The sequence below is a fragment of the Abrus precatorius genome, unplaced genomic scaffold (assembly GCF_003935025.1).
Source record: "Abrus precatorius isolate BTA unplaced genomic scaffold, Abrus_2018 Scaffold8, whole genome shotgun sequence".
Taxonomy (NCBI): Eukaryota; Viridiplantae; Streptophyta; class Magnoliopsida; order Fabales; family Fabaceae; genus Abrus; species Abrus precatorius.
Genome location: NW_020874428.1, coordinates 37343669 through 37361535, shown reverse-complemented (window position 1 = coordinate 37361535; position 17867 = coordinate 37343669). Strand labels below are relative to the sequence as shown.

Genomic DNA, 17867 nt, shown 5'->3' with positions numbered 1-17867 from the left:
ATATGTTGCTTACACTTGTATTTTTTAAAACACGACATACAGTTAAAACAGCATAATATTTTTGTAATTATTTATAAAACAAAAGAAAATCTTAAGCTAAATAGATTTTTTACTTATTTACCTTTGCTTTTTATTATCATCAAATTTCTTTCTTTCTTTTTCTCTTCTTACATTCGAACAAAGATTTATTGTTAATTTATTTTCAGGGTTTTTACCTAATTTTGAGAAAACATTCAATTTTCACATCATTTTTGTAATAAATACTGATGACAACAAATTACACTAAAAAACAATATTAAAAAAGAAAACGCAGTTTTCTAAAAAAAATATTGCTTTTGTTTATATATATATATATATATATATATATATATTAAAAAAGAAAACGCAATTTTCTAAAAAAAATATTGCTTTTGTTTGTATATATATATATATATATATATTATATTTTCAAAAAATAGCACATGCATATTCATATACAATTTTTAAAAATATAATGTTTTTTAATTAAACAATTATTTGAGCTTTTCATATGGTATTGTTAATCTTAATTCTTAGAATTTACTTAACTTAGTCTAAGCATCTAAGTTTATTACACACTAGTGTAGTGTATGTAATAAATATATTTTTTAATAAATGATTATTATCTTTAAATATTTAAAGTGAACACTAAAGGCGGTGAATCTCCTATAATCAATATTTAAAAAAATATTTGTTTTCTCCTTTTACCCAAAAGAAAAAGATATGCTACACTCATTGTATATATTATCATGAATCTTTATAATAATGTTTTTATAACATTGTATATATTTTATGTACTGAGATATTAAAAAATGTTGATGCTCATACAAGACAATAATGTAAAGTGAAAGTGTTTTTTATTTTTTCTTCACAGATGTAAAGTGTAAGTAAAAATATATGTAATGACAATATAGTAATTTTGTAGGCCCAATATTACTTTGTGGGCCGGTTAAATTGAAGCTGATTAAACGTTGTTTAACAGTTTCTTCAACAGTAGTCGCATTGAAAAGCAAAATATACAATTGATATTAAATTGACACGTATTGTCAACAGGTTCTTGAAGAGCATTGGTTAACAAACGTTCAATATACTTACTGAGTTTTTTTTAATGACTCAAATAAGTTAATATTGAATATTTTATTTTAACATAGTAGCTACTTTTCAATGTTTAAAAAAAAAAAAATGCTTTTAGTGTATTGGTTAATCTATGCCTACATTTGATTAGTTGTCTACATTTGTTTATCTAAGAGGGATGTTATAAGTACTTTTATTATTAGTTTTTTAAAATTTATAAATTTACGAGTGACATTTATAAAAAAAAAAAAGAGAGTCATATATTATTCTACGAGTGTTTGACATTATAAAAACTTATATTAAAAAAGTGTTGAATATTGTTAGCTCCTAATATTATCGAAATCTTTTATGAGAAGTTGAACATAGAGTTTATCCTTGTGTTTATAGACTAGTGATATAAAAGTACCTGGTGTATTCGTATCAAATAATTTAAATTAGTATTAAAAATAAATAGTAAAATATTTTGATTTTTATAATTATTTTTAATCAATATTTTTAGAGCATCGATGAAGAAAATTAATATATATAATTTATGTTGAAAATGTAATAAAATTGAAATAGTTGATATTTTTTTTTATTGATAAAATTTTATCCATATAGAAAATATACGTATGATAAATATAATATTTATACTCTCATATTTTTTTAATTTCTTATAACATATTATTATATAAAAAATTCACCATTTGGTTATTGTATATTTTTACACATTAAAATAAATTATATTTGTATAAAGAAAATAATAAAGTTTAAAATTGAAAATGTATATATTTAAAAATACATTACATAATTTAAAATAAAAATTGGTTAATTTTTATATGAAATAATCTTTAATATATTGATTTTTGGAGGAAGTGGTGCCTTGGGAAGCGTAATTGGACAGTTGGGCGGTGGAATTTGGGGTCCACTTTCTTTCTCCGTCTGAAAACGGTTGTCCTTTCCCACCGAATAAAAACTATGGATCCCATTCCCATGTTTGGAACTTTCACTTTTAACCGACGCAACACAGTTAAGCTGACTCCGTTGATCAAAAACAAATTTAACAGACCTAATTTTGGTTATCTTCCCAAATAGTTGGTATATATAAACACTGTACAAAAGAAATAATATTTTCTCTTTGGGTGTGTTTATTATTACTTCAAATGTTTATTGTTTTTTAAGTGATTTTTTTTAAATATATATTTATTCTCTTGTAATTATATAATAACAAAGGTATTTTACATTTTAAAAAACTTTGAAATTAAAGTAATAATAAACACATCAAACTGACTCATCTTTTTTAATATTTATTATATCAAATCATATGTATACAACAAAATATTTTCTTTTTTTTTATCAACCACCGAATAATGAGAAAAAAAGTATGTCATAATTCAATAATTTATTCTACATTTATGCATTTGTGTTATTTTTTAAATACTGTTTTATAAAAGAAGAGGGAGAGAGCGCTTTTCGTAGTTTGTATTAAAATTCCATAACTCTTCATTAAACAATAGAAGAAGGAATCAGACAAAATGATAAAAGATAAATAAAAAGATAATTTTTTTACCAAAATTACAAAATTGGAAGTAAATGTTCAAAAAATTTATATGAAAAAAAACTATACTCAAACAATAGAATTAAGTGGATAGGGAAGCTTAATTTATGTAAGATAAAAAAAGTAAAAACAAAATTGTTTTAATCCTGAAATTAGCAATAAGTGACAACTTTTTTTGAAATAAGTTTTTGATTTTAGAAATTTTGTTTAGAATTTATATGATAGTACAGTTTTTTACAATAGGTATTTTTGTCAAAATAATACTAAGGTCAAACATACGGGTTTTAATTAATAAATTACAATTAAATCAACAATTTTAAATATTATAAAATATATAAAAAAATGTAAGATTTGAGCTAATTTAAATATTATTTAATATTGAACTAACCATAGAATTAATATTATAAAAAAATCAATAACTAATAATCAAGTAAAATACAAGAAAAACAAATAAAACAACTTAAAAAAGAAAAAGAAAAAAGATGGTAGAATTGTTACAGCAACTTCAACGCAGTTACTTTTTTGAAAAATGATAAATAATTTTGCAACGATTATTTACAGATACAGTATTTTTTAAAATTAAAAAATGGAAAACAGTAAGACAAGTACACAAATTTTGTTATTTATTTACGCTGGCAATGAAAAACAAAAAAAAATAAATTATTGAGACATAATTAAAAAAAAAAAATCTCAAAGCGAAAATGAGAGAAGAAGAAAGAATTTTTATTTAATATATTTTAATCATTGATACTTACTTTCTATATAGGTATTAAGCTTTTATAGTCTTTACAAAATATTATAATATTAACTTTTAAAAACTCACTTAAAAAGAAATTAGAAAAAAATTAACCTTTTAATTTATGACTCTAATTAAACGGTATCTACAATTTTGTGTTGTGCTTACAATTAGCTTTACCAGTATGATTACCTTCGTATTGTCCAATTATATTATGCAATATTTATAATTAATAAGTGTAAAAAAAAACAATGCAACTTGTATATAATATAATTTAGTGAAAATATTCTTCAATCGGTTAAAATTTTTAACTAGCTTCAATTAATTTACTGACAAGTTTATATTTTTATTAATAAAACTATTTTTTTTCTTTTGTAATTTCCAATTCAAGATGCAGAAATATTGCAAGAAGATAAAGAACACAAAATATTTGTGCCAATGAAAAAAAAAAATATTCATCCAACAGAAATTTATGGTTAATTGCACTTACATGTGTCACCATTGGATATGTTGTTAGAACGTACGTTTATTTCACACCTCCAAAAAAGTTTGTAAAGTTATAAAAAATAATCTTTATACTCAGGATCAATCCACGTGCATGTCTATTAAAAAGAGAGAGTATTTTTTACTCAAATATCATATATATATATATTTTAATAAGATTTATGTAAAATTTTATTTTAGTTAAGTGTTGTCAAAGATAAGAATTTTATTAATTTGATAGAGAAATAAAATTTTAGTTTATCAAATTTAATCAGGAAAACAATAAATAAACAGAGTTGCACAAGATGTGATGGAAATTAAATAATCAGAAAATTTCAAATTCAGACCTATCTTTAAATAAATGAAAACATTATTTGACAACTCATTAATTTAATTATGATTGATTTAAGGTTAGACCGGTAATAATAGAATATATCTTTTAATATTATACAATATAAAATTAATTTAATATATAATGATAGTGTAAAAAATAATTATACTGTCATTGAATTGTATTATTGTTGATTTTTATTATAATTAATATGAAAATTGTATTTACAATATATTATAATTAAATAGTAAAATAAAAATATTTATAATTACATTACACTAAAATTAAGCTCATATTATATCAAATAATAAATCAATATAAGATTCTGAAAATCAATTTTATTAAAAATATAAGATAAGCAATAATTAATTAATTAAAATTAAATACAAATATGATGAATGAGTTTTTATTTATTTTAAAAATTTAGAATAAAAATATTCTTTATGCAAATGAATTTTTTTACTTATTATTGTGCAATTTGATTTATTTTGGCTGATTCTTATTTGAATTCACTAATTTTTTGAGTTAATCAAATTCATTACCTGATTAGTTTTTTATTTAACCGGTCAAATTTTATTAACTATGAAGATAATAGATAGTGTAATATTTATTTATTTTCTTTAATTGTATGTTGTTTAGTTTTTATATATTATTTAAGATGATGTTAATTATTAGGTTTTTAATCTCTAGTAATAAAATAATTAAAGTTATCATGACAAAAATAAATATAATCCGTAATCTAATTCAAAATCTACTTTTAGGGAAAAAAAAGCAATTAAATTTATTTATTATAAATGTATCTCTTGAAAATGAAAGATGGCTTAAGAAATCAAATGAGATGGATAGTAGACTTCAGCCTAGGTTGACAGCTCTTGTCAGTGTTGTTGTGGAAAGGAATTAACATGAGTGCAAAAGATGCATCGTATACATTTTTGCCATTTAAATTAGATAAATCATAGAGATAGCGTATGAAAAACGCATAAAGCTTCTATATATTTCTCCCGCTTCAATTTTGTTTGAAAATCCGTTACCACCAATAGCTCCGAATGTCCACACCCGCTTCAAAATGGATCATACTTCAATCCGCAACCCGGCATCACTGGGGCTCCACTATCCGCGCATATCCGGGTCAAATAACCCGAATACTTTCCCATTTTGCGTTTTCCACTCCGCTGACCGTTATCCACAAAGAACAACAACACGTGGCCTTTTCTCAATTCAGTGACGAAGCTTACTCTCCTCACTCCATCTTCTTCCTCCTCCTCCCCCTGAAACCAAAACCATACCACCCAACTACCAACACTTTTTCAATTCATGTCAACCTGAATCCGCATTGAACAACAGCATGCCATTGCGTAACCGTTTTCTCAACTTCTGAAAACGATCTCGTAACAGAAATGACCCTTTCACCCTCTCTCTCTGTACCCAACCCTTCCCCTTTCCCCCCAACGCTTCTCAGCCCCCAAACCACCTTCCGCCACCTCTTCTTCACCTTCTCCAAACCCAAACCTCACTGGCGATTCCATTTCCAAGCACGTGCCAATTCCAAGGAACTTATCCCAGTAAACCCGTCGGTGACGGTAGAAAAAGGAAAGTACAGTTACGACGTAGAAACCCTAATCAACAGACTAATCACCTTGGCGCCACGTGGCAGCATCGCCCGTTGCCTCGACCCCTTCAAGAACAAGCTATCCCTCAACGACTTTGCGCTCGTTTTCAAAGAGTTCGCACAGCGCGGCGATTGGCAACGCTCGCTGCGACTCTTCAAATACATGCAGCGTCAGATATGGTGCAAACCCAATGAACATATATACACAATCATGATCACTCTCTTAGGCAGAGAGGGCTTGCTCGATAAGTGCCGCGAGGTGTTCGACGAAATGCCCTCAAACGGCGTCGTTCGCACTGTCTTCGCATACACCGCCATCATCAATGCTTATGGTCGCAACGGTCAGTTTCAGGCATCGCTTGAGCTTCTTGATAGAATGAAGCGGGAGAGGGTTTCTCCCAGTATTTTGACTTATAACACTGTGATTAATGCTTGTGCTAGGGGTGGTTTGGATTGGGAGGGGTTGTTAGGGTTGTTTGCTGAAATGAGGCATGAAGGGGTTCAACCTGATGTTATTACGTATAATACTTTACTTAGTGCGTGTGCTCATAGGGGATTAGGTGATGAGGCTGAAATGGTGTTTAGGACGATGAATGAAGGCGGGGTAGTTCCTGATATTAACACTTATAGTTATGTTGTTCAGACATTTCGTAGGTTGAATAAGCTTGAGAAGGTTTCTGAGCTTCTTAGGGAAATGGAGTCAGGGGGTAATTTGCCCGATATTAGTTCGTATAATGTGCTGTTAGAGGCTTATGCTGAGCTGGGGTCCATTAGAGAGGCAATAGGGGTGTTTCGGCAGATGCAGGCTGCAGGGTGTGTGCCGAATGCGGCCACATATAGTATTTTGTTGAATTTGTATGGGAAGCATGGGAGGTATGATGATGTTCGCGATCTTTTTCTTGAAATGAAAGTGAGCAACACGGACCCTGATGCTGGGACTTATAATATTCTCATACAGGTATTTGGGGAGGGTGGATACTTTAAGGAAGTAGTCACTTTGTTTCATGACATGGTGGAGGAGAACATTGAGCCCAACATGGAGACTTATGAGGGTTTGATATTTGCTTGTGGGAAGGGAGGGCTCTATGAAGATGCAAAGAAAATTTTATCTCATATGAATGAAAAAGGAATAGTGCCAAGTTCCAAGGCTTACACTGGGGTAATTGAAGCGTTTGGGCAGGCTGCACTGTATGAAGAGGCTCTAGTTGCATTTAACACCATGAATGAAGTTGGGAGCAACCCAACTGTGGAGACCTACAGTTCACTTGTTCATGCATGTGCAAGGGGGGGATTGTACAAAGAAGTGGAAGCAATTTTATTCAGGCTGAATGAGTCTGGTTTACAACGGGATGTGCATTTGTTCAATGGTGTGATTGAAGCTTTTCGGCAAGGAGGTCAGCATGAAGAGGCTGTAAAAGCTTATGTTGAGATGGAAAAGGCAAACTGTGAACCAAATGAGCTGACACTTGAAGCAGTGCTAAGCATATACTGCTCTGCTGGGCTTGTTGAAGAGAGTGAGGAGCAGTTCCAAGAAATTAAAGCTTCAGGAATTCTGCCTAGTGTCATGTGCTACTGCATGATGCTAGCTCTTTATGCAAAGAATGACAGGTCAGCATTCTTTTATTTTATTGCAATGCTTTTTCTGTTATTTTAAAATGATTGCAATGCTACTTTCTAATTGAAGTTTGAGTCATAATAATTGGTTGCTTACAAATACTGACTGATAAATGATATCAAGCATGTTATACTGAAGGGATAGTGAAAATAATTGAATTAAATATTGGATAAAATTACAGTTGAGTAATGATATGTTGATGGAACACCAGAAAGGTACTCAAAATTGAATAGGAAATGTTTATTGAAATACAAAACACACAGACTGTACCCTAGAGCAATGAATTTGCTGACCCAGATACTCACATCTCCATACAGATAATATTACTCTGTTCTGAAACTGACAAATACAACTCGTGCCATAACTTCCCACATACACCCTAATCCTAAATAAAACACCACAAAGAATGACTGTCATATCATATGGCATAACTGCCATTCAGTACAAAACATAACTGTCCACGCACACTGCTAAATTAAATAAAGCATAACTATCATATGGTATAGCTGCCGTAACTGCCATTCGTTACACATGCTTTCTTCCTAAATAAACTTTCGAGGTCTCGGAGCATCATTACATCACATGTTGACATCAATTCAGGTACAATGTTGACATACAAACATATGGTAAATGTTTTACTTATTGTTTGTTTGTGAGATTGGACTAAAATGAAACAAGTATCAAAGCAAGGAATTTTTTGGGCCCATTATTGAGCATTGAAGCATGACTACTTTTTCTTGTTTCGAACAAAGGAATACTTCACTAGCTCATGTGACCAACACCAGATGCAACTAACATGAATATTAGATAACTATAAGCTTCCCTGAATTATGAGTTTTGGTCTTGGAAGTTCCATATGATTTTCCATTAGATTTTTATATTTTGCTATAATTTGCATCTCATCTTAGTAATTTTCTCCCCCAAATCCCTATACATTCTACCCCTACAATTAACTTTTTGCTTTGTTATGTCTAGCAAACTTTGAATGTTTCTGGAGCGATTTGTATTTTTGTACATTATTATTCTGCATCTTTACATTTTTCAACTTTTTGGTAGCGAATTCTCATGCAATGTTCTATTAGTGTGGTGTCAATTGTATACTGAATTTTATTTTGCTTAGTATAGATGGTTTGATTTACTGTCTTACTGATAGGCGATTTGAATAAATAGTGGGAGTTGGAGCCCAAAAAACATGGTATTGAAGACTTTATGTAAAAATAATATTTGCATTCAAGCTATGGTGGATACATGTTATGACATCATTTTCTTGTGTGCTTGTATTCGTTGAACTTAGGGCACACTTGAAGTATTTGTTCAATAAACTTATTTTGATAAGCTTTGTTGTGAATCTTATCAAAATAAGTTTAAAAAACCTTATAACAACATTGTAATCCACTTTATAAGCTTAGCTGAACACCTATTAAGTGCTTATATGATAAGCTCTGTTGAAGCTCTTCAAAAAGTGTACTGTTAACCAGTTCCCTTTTGGGGACTACTTGATCACTGGATAATCCTAGCCAAGCCATTTTACCTTCACTTTCGTTTGTCATCTCCCTCTCCACACTAGGCCATAGACCTACTTTGAAATTAATATAAATAAATAAAATCAACTATGGATGTCAATCATAATTTGAAGTCTAACGAAACAATAATATTTGTGATAGAATTTTTCAATGTTGTGTGGCACATTTGTATGCTGATTAGATCTTGTCTAGGACCCATTCTCACTTTATTTTACACGGGGGAACCTTCTTTTTCATTACTTCTCTTTGCAATTTGCTATCTCATTCTTATGTTTGTCAAGTAAAAGCTTAACTCTGTGTGAACTTTTGATTCAACTTTGACCACCTATTAATTGCATTTTCCTTCTAATGCTTTATTTATGTTTCATATTTGAGCTTACCTCTCTGTCTTCATGGTTTCAGGTCAAATGATGCCTATAATCTAATTGATGAGATGATCAGAATGAGGGTGTCAGATATTCATCAAGTGATTGGACAAATGATTAAGGGAGATTTTGATGATGAATCTAATTGGCAGATTGTGGAGTATGTCTTTGACAAACTCAATTCTGAAGGATGTGGATTGGGAATGAGGTTCTACAATGCACTATTAGAAGCTCTTTGGTGGATGTTCCAGAGAGAAAGGGCTGCAAGAGTGCTCAAAGAAGCATCAAAGCGAGGGCTTTTCCCTGAACTTTTTCGCAGTAGTAAACTTGTGTGGTCTGTGGATGTGCACAGGTATAGTGACAATCAATTCTTTTTAAAACTTGTATTATTATTTAATAAAGGAAAGCATATATAAAACCTCCAGTGTCAAGACATAAATGATAGGTGTAGGCCCCCTTTAGTGAAGGTTTATCACAGGAAGCCTAAGAATAAAGCAGCTGCAGAGGATTTGAATTGTTAGTCGTAACTGTATTAGTTATAACTGTATTTTGTTTCATGCTCTATAAATAGTTAGTTCGAAAGGGAGGAAGGGTATCTGGAGAGAAATCAGATATTGGAAGGAGAGACTAGAACTCTCGAAATTCCAGGAGGAAGATGTTGTACTGTTTCCTATTTTCTTCTCTTGTTTAGAGAAGATTCAATAAAGAATTCTATTCTTTGTTCGATACCTATCAATCTAGTATCAGAGCTCCATCTAGGAGCTATGGTATCGATATCGATTATGCGCAAAATAACTACCAAAATACAGTCAAGAATCGAACGATTGGAGTAATGTATAGAGCTGTGGAACTGCGATCAAGAAGCTTGGAATTGTGAGTGATAAGAGAATCGGAATTGAGAGGAAGAATGATTTTGATGACTAGAAGTGTTGGTGGAATCCTTGGTTTGCCGTTCTAAAGAAGCAGCATGACAGGCAGAAGATGACGCTCAGTCAGAGGCGGCAGTAGGTGGGCAACCTATCAGAGGGAGTGAACAGGGGGAAAAGATGAAAATTCTGGTGTACAAACGAGAAGATGTGTTTGGGGGGTTAATAAATTGGAACGCTATTTTCGCTTGCAAGGGGCTGAGGAGGGGGAGAAGCTTCAGGCAGTGATGATGGCCCTTGAAGGTAAAGCTCTAAGTTGGTTTTAATGGTGGGAGTCATGTCATGCGCACCAAAACTGGGAAGAGTTTAAAGAAGCCATTATTGGTAGATTTCAGCTTGCCATGGTACATAGTTTTTTTGCAGCTTTATTGGCTTTAAGGCAAGAAGGCATGGTGGAGGAATTTGTTTCTCAATTCGAGAAGTTCGTAGGAATGCTGAGTGGGGTAGGAGAGGAACATTTGATGGATATAGTTGTCAATGACTTGAAGGAAGAAATTGGAGCTGAGGTGAAATTGTATGAACCTCCGAATCTATCATCAATTATGAAGAAAACTTTGATGATTGATCAAAAGAATGCAACAGTGATGAAGAATGGAGTTGAGGCCATAGGGAAGCATGAAAGCAATTATAGACCATCCTCTTTCTCTCATACAGTGACTGTGGATACAGAGCAGAAACGGAGAGTGGGAGGAACAAATGCTGAAGTAGTTTTAGCTGCATCATTTGCTGGTAGTAATGGAAGTGGGTCTGGATTTAGAGGACGGGGTGGTGATTTCAAAAGGTTGTCCAATGTAGAAATGCAAGAGAAAATAAGAAAGGGGGAGTGTTTTAGATGTGAGGAAAAATATGGCCCAAACCATATTTGTAAAAATAAGCAGTTAAAAGTGATGTTGTTGGAGGAAATAGAAGGTATGAATGGGAGGGAGGAGGACACTTCAGAAAGCGAGGATGCAAGAGGCATTTCCTTCCTTTCACCTTGAGGACAAGGTGAAGCTTTTGGTACCGAGTATTGATAGGTGTAGGCCACCTTTAGTGAAGGTTTATCAGAAGAAGCCTAAGAATAGGGCAGCTGCAGGGGATTTGAATTGTTAGTCATAACTGTATTGGTTATAACTTTATTTTGTTTCATGCTTTATAAATAGTTAGTTCGAAAGGGAGGGAGGGTATTTGTGGAGAAATCAGATATTGGAAGGAGAGACTGGAACTCTTGAAATTTTAGGAGGAAGGTGTTGTACTGTTTCCTATTCTCTTCTTTTGTTCAGAGAAGATTCAATAAAGAATTCTATTCTTTATTCGATACCCTATCAATAGACAATTACAACCTTCCACTTTCTATTCAGGCAATTAGCCTTCTTGATTTTCAGAGAGGGTCTCTTTAGCCAATTTACTTTCGTGTTAGAAAGGTTAATTTTGGAGGATTTTGTGCTTCCTGATGATTTTCTCTAAGTAACCAATCAACAAATTGGTAGTTGAAATTTAAGCGTGAGAATGATTGAGTAGATGAAATGACTAACAAGATGGACAAATGTGACTATTGGAGTCTTCTAAAATTTTCAAGAGACATGATCATTGAAATTGGAAGTTGATAACACTATTTTTCTTAGCCTCCAAAATGAGAGAGCTTTAAGCATTTATAGCTTTAATGAATCATGTGAAACCTAAAGCTTGATTGTCTTGCAGGATGTCGGAAGGTGGTGCATTAACAGCACTATCAATTTGGCTGAACAATATGCAGGAAATGTTCATGAGTGGCGAGGATCTTCCTGAGCTAGCAACAGTTGTTGTGGTGTAAGTTCCTTTTGCCCCTAAAAAACTTAAATCTTATTTATTTTCTGCACCACACAGCTGAGTTAAACCATTGATGTTAGAAATAAGGTGTAAAATTGGTGCAGAATATGTTTGCATGTGATCCACTTTGGTTATGAATAGGTGGAAGGTGCAGTGGTCTGTCTTTTTTTTTTTTTTTTTAATCAGGAAAAGTAAAAGATTTATCTAGTACCTGATATAGATCACCAGTTAGTGCTTTCTAACGTTGATATATTTTCCAGTCGGGGTTTCATGGAGAAAAGCACAGATAGCCAAGATTTCCCTATCGCAAAGGCTGCCATTTCATTCTTGCAGGATAACGTTTCATCATCCTTTGCTTTCCCTGGATGGAACAAAGGACGCATTGTTTGTCAGCAGTCACAACTGAGACGAATTCTGTCGGGCACTGAATCATCTTCCAGTAGTAAAAATTTGCATAATTTAATATCTTTAAGTAATACTCCGTTGACTATTCCAGGAGCAATAACATCCAAAGTGCAAAGTGGTAAAGCTAATGATCTTGATTCTAGAACAGATAGTACGAGAACAGAGCTTCTAACTAGTGCAGTTTAGATTAGAGAAATATAGAAATTACATTTAGTTTATTTGAAATTAAGATTTTTTTTTGTCATTATTTGAAATTGAGATTGGGGCACATATTTGTTACACTGATATTCCCGAGTGGGCTGGCTTTCAGATCGCCAAAATTTTGGTATATATATTCTCTCAAGGTCTCTGAAGAAGCTCAATTGGCTATGGGCACCAAATTTTGGTATATATATATATGTTGGTTTCCTAATTCCGCATAGAAATAGAAACGTCACAAAAATTTACAAATTTTCTTTTAATCTTATTTGACGATGCTCACGTGCTCTTATATACATTTGTGACAAACGATGTTTGATCATATTTGACAGACAGCAAATTACTTTTTTACATTAAGAATGCATCGAACTTCAATTTTTACAAATCCCTTCATAACAAATTCTTAAGAAATAAATTTTCACTTTTCGATTTAGGAGGGGAGGGATAGCTCCTGGTATGACTCCCCAAACCAGCATGATCATCTATATCATTCCTAGAAAGATGTGAAATACGTGAGTGTTTATTTTTTTTTTTCTTCCATGCTATCATCATGACGACCACGAGTTAGAAAATTTTCAAGCATCCGCTTTCGGCCGTCATGAATAGGTACTCTGGAATTATTTATCGACAGAGGTCATTATTCTTATAATTTTGCATGACACATCCCTTATCATGTAATATGCCTTTCAGAGTCACATCAATTCTGTTTATCAAGGACTTCTGCACCGGCCTTTAGGACGTATTTGAGTAAACGGTGTTTAATAAATAGTTTATGACATAAATTTGATAATAATTTTTTAAAAATAAATCAAAGAATTTTGGTTGATGAAAGAAGTAATAAAATAAATAGATCAGAGAAAATATAATAAAAATATTTAATTTGAATAAATAGAAATAAAAAATTAAAATTTTGTTTAGATGAGTTTAAGAATGAACGTGTGTGTATATATAAAATTAGATTTTGTTGAATTAAAAAGAAAAAAAAGTTATGCGTAAAATTACATTTTGCTTTTTTATCCGACGAGAGTTCTACCTTTGGAAAGACCTAAATTTTGTAAGTCTCACCTTGAAATGCTTTCCTCTCCACTTTTTTTTATTAACTTATGTTTATCTTTTTTTTTGTTCTAAACATACTAATCAATTTTTTATAAACTAAATATATCTTCTATTGTAAACAATTTTATTTTAATCGAATAGAATTATTACAGATGATAATTTTTTTCTCCAAATATTTAATATAATTACATTTATTGGAACTCAAAATCATAGATTGACTTAAAACAACTCCCTACTAATTAATTAATACATGTGCTTGATGGTCTATCTCTACTAATTTAAATCATTTTCAAAAAATATTAAAAAAATTTAAAAATTATAATAATTATAAATTACTTTTATAAGTTTAAATAAATTTTTAAAAAAACTTTTCAAATGTTCCTCTTGCAAATATAAGTTGGAATGTAGACCACGCTAGGGAGATAAGGATATGAGAATGAGCACGGTTACTAAAGAAAATGATTTTTCAAATTGAGTTTTTTCTTTGAGTAAGAAAAATGTATTTATTTTAGATAATTCTTATTCACCAATTAAATAGTCAATCTCATGTTTTTCACAGGGTGATATTCAGCTGAAATAAGCTGTAGGCATGGGATTTATCATTGTATATAGCATCCGAGAACAAGTTAAAGTCGATGACAAAACCCTCACATTAAATAACTTTACATCACTCATTGGATTATGGGCAAATGTTGGGACAAAATGCTTTACTTTTTTTTATATCTACATTTCAACAATAAAATATATTTTTTGTGAAAGCTTGATTGGATCGCCCACAGTAGACTTTTAACTTCCTCCATTGCTTGATTTTTAAGTAGATAATGTTCCCTGGAAAACGAGTCTTCCACACTTCTTGAGGTATGCATAGTCTATGGTGAAAGAAAGAGAGAACTAAATAAATTAAAATAAAGAAAGTGGTATACACGAGAGAAATTTAATTTACACAATTTTTTTATACAACTTTATTTATAATTAAGACAAAAATAAAAAATTAAATAAAGTGAAACAAATAACTGAAAGAAAAAGAGTAAAATAAACTTTACAAATTATTGTATCATTTGATTGCATAATATAACATCTCTACATATGGTAAGTAGTGTGACAAAAAAATGGTTTAAATATGTATTTTTATTCTTATATATATTTTTTATTTTAGATACATATTTTAAAAGATTGATTTTTATTTCTTATAATATTAAAAAATCCAATTTCAATCCTTATTTTGAACAATATGTCAAAATACATATCCTATAACTTATAGTTACATGGATTAATGCCTAATATACGAGGAAGATAAAAAATTGAAACAAAATGAGATTTTAAAGACAATAATCTAAAGCAAAATTATAAAAACAAAAAATTAAAATTTTAAAACGTGTAGACTATAATAAAAATTGATGTAAATTATAGAAAATAAATATTTCCTTAAAAGTACAAATTTGACAAAATAATTATAAAATGTGAGGTGGGGAAATATTAAAATTAATATATCTAAATTTTATTATAGATTATAATTTTTAACCTAGAGGCGTTCAATTTTTTTTTCATTAGTAAATTAACACTGTTTCTCGTCACGTGCATGAGGCCAGGGTGTCCATGTTTGGCCCGGTTGGGTGGTGTAGTGTGGGAAACCTGAGCTCATGACGATTGACAACCATAAGAAACAAAGTGACAATTGACAATTGTAAATATATGATTCATTCAATGGATAAAGACATTTATTCATGACTCGCATAGTTAAATATATTTATTTGATATAATAATATATTACTGTAAAATTATTAAAAAATTAAGTTACATAAATTTTTAAATTAACTTAAAAATGATACCTTTTGCAAGATTCATATTAATGATAAAAAGCTAAATTTAAAATACGTTTGATTTATCTTATTTTAAAAAAAAATTATGATTATTGAATTTTTGAAAAAGAACTAAGACAAACGATTATTTATTTTGGAAATTTAACCCTTCTCTTATTTAGTCTTTATTTTCTTAAATAAATTGAAATAAAGCTTACAAAAATTTTAAATATGGTCAAATCAGTTTTTGTCTCATTTATATATTTTTAATCGATTTAGATAGTGTTTAATTTAACTTTTTTACAACACTTTTTTAAATGTAAATTTTTTTCCCACTAACCCCATAAAAAGCTCTGTTTTGTGTCTTATTTATTAAAGTTCATTTTAAAGTTTTAGAACTTCTTGAAAATTATATTTGGTCCGATTCTTCATTTAAACAAAGAAAAATAAAACGGCTAAACACCGCTTAGATTCATTCTTCATTTTTTAAAATTGTTTAATATATGCTTAAAAATGTTTAAATTTAAAAATAAGTTAAAAGGTGCAACTTAGGTTTCTGATTAGATTAGATAATTTGATTTATTTTTAAGGTGTATTTAAAATATACAGATTAAATAATTCTATTTTTATATGAAATTTAGTCATAAATTTGAGTATAAATATTGAAAAGTTATAAAACTTATTAACATAAAATAAAAGAACTTCAAATAAGTTGTATTAACCGATTTGTTAAAATAAAATAATTTTTTTTGTAAAAATGACAGTATTTTTATAGGTTTATAAACTCTTCTTAATATCTCTACAATCTTTATATTTTATTTGTTTAACTTAGAATAAAGAATAACAAATAATATCTACAAAGTAAATATATGTGTCCAATTTAAAAATAATAATTATCATTGATTTTAATTAAAATATTTAATATATATATATATATATATATATATATATATATTCTTTAAAATAAATTAAATTAAGGCTTCTAAGAATTCGGATCAGGGATTTGTTGGATTGAAAAGCATTTCAATTGTTTGACTTATAAGTTAATGGTGCACTGTAAAATTGTCGTGGTGATCGTGTAGGATGCGCCATATATATAGACTATACTTCATGAGCAACTGAGATGGAGCTGTCATTGACCAGCTTTAGGCTTTAGCTTTTGAGAAATAATATTCTTTTTTAAAAAAAGTATATAAGTATTCATACAATAAGTGATAGATAAAGAGAAAAAAGAAAAATCATATAAATTATTGTATAATTTTATTGTGGGAATATACTTTCTCTGAACTTTTCTTGAACTAGTTTGATTCAGGGCATGTAAGAAGGGAAACAAAGTGATTAAAGCTACATCACACCAATCCTAGTACATTTTCTCTTTACCTTTTTCTTTAAAACGTTAAACAAAAAGAATAACCTTTCTGCCACCAAGAAACGAGTTAAGCCCTTGTACAATTAGTGGTACCAAAATTTTCGTACGAAAAAATTCATATCTTAAGTGCTTCACTTTATTGGTTATATTATTTATAAGTTAAAGAATTAACAAAATGGGGAATTCATCATGCGAAATGGGATATTAATCTTATATGCCCGTCTCAGATTCCTTGTAAAATAAAGAACGTGACTCAGCAATTTAAATAACTCAATATTTTACATGGATTTTAATTGGGGTACAACGAGGTTGATTTTGAATGTATATTTTAGTTGAAATATAATTTTGATATTGTTATTTGGAATGAGTTAAAATTATTAAATAGTAAATAGTAAACACTTAAAATCTCTATTTCACTAATAAATTGCTTATCATGTATCATTAAGTTAAAGTATTATCAAAGTTGACACGTGCAATAGTGTTTGTCTATGACTTTTAAATTTTAAGTTTTGTTTAATCCCATCTTTAATTTTTTATTTGTTGAGAAACATATAATAAGAGTATTTATAGATCGAGTAAACTCAATTAACTAATCTGAAATAAAATGAACTCTATTGTTACCGTAGTTGTTATTTGTTATTATTATTAGATATTTTCTAAAATCTGACTTTTTGATCAAACTCCATTTGTTCTTGGCATTTTGGACTACAATTTCAAAATATTTTTCTTATTATTGATAAAATGAGATAGCCAATTACAACATAGGTTCTTGAATTGATTTATATACAAAGATAAACCAACTAATTAACGACTAACCAAATGTAATAAATTTCTAAATAACAATACCCTTTGATATGATAATATTTCCTATCTAAAAGGTGCTTGCTAAACCGTATATTTTAAGATGAGTAATACAATGAATGAACCATAATTACATCGATAAAATGCATTATAGAATGCAAATCAATCTCAAATGTAGCTATGACAATGCTCTACTGCTAAGAAGCATACACTGTCTCGCGGGGTTGTTTGAGT

At 29.8% G+C, this 17867-nt stretch overlaps 1 protein-coding gene across 2 annotated transcripts; it reads left to right on the top strand.

Moving 5' to 3' along the window:
- The first annotated feature begins 5360 nt into the window (after nucleotides 1–5360).
- Nucleotides 5361–12855, top strand: LOC113845941 (pentatricopeptide repeat-containing protein At1g74850, chloroplastic). Of its 2 annotated transcripts, XM_027473674.1 has the most exons (4): nucleotides 5361–7396; nucleotides 9329–9643; nucleotides 11898–12005; nucleotides 12266–12855. In XM_027473674.1, exons 1-4 carry the CDS (start codon nucleotides 5577–5579, stop codon nucleotides 12594–12596), a joined length of 2574 nt encoding a protein of 857 aa, XP_027329475.1. In that variant the 5' UTR covers nucleotides 5361–5576; the 3' UTR covers nucleotides 12597–12855. The 2 variants fall into 2 exon arrangements, with proteins under 2 accessions (XP_027329475.1, XP_027329476.1); XM_027473675.1 differs by lacking the exon at nucleotides 11898–12005 and having other exon boundaries at nucleotides 5395–7396; nucleotides 12266–12760.
- The last annotated feature ends 5012 nt before the right edge of the window (nucleotides 12856–17867 follow it).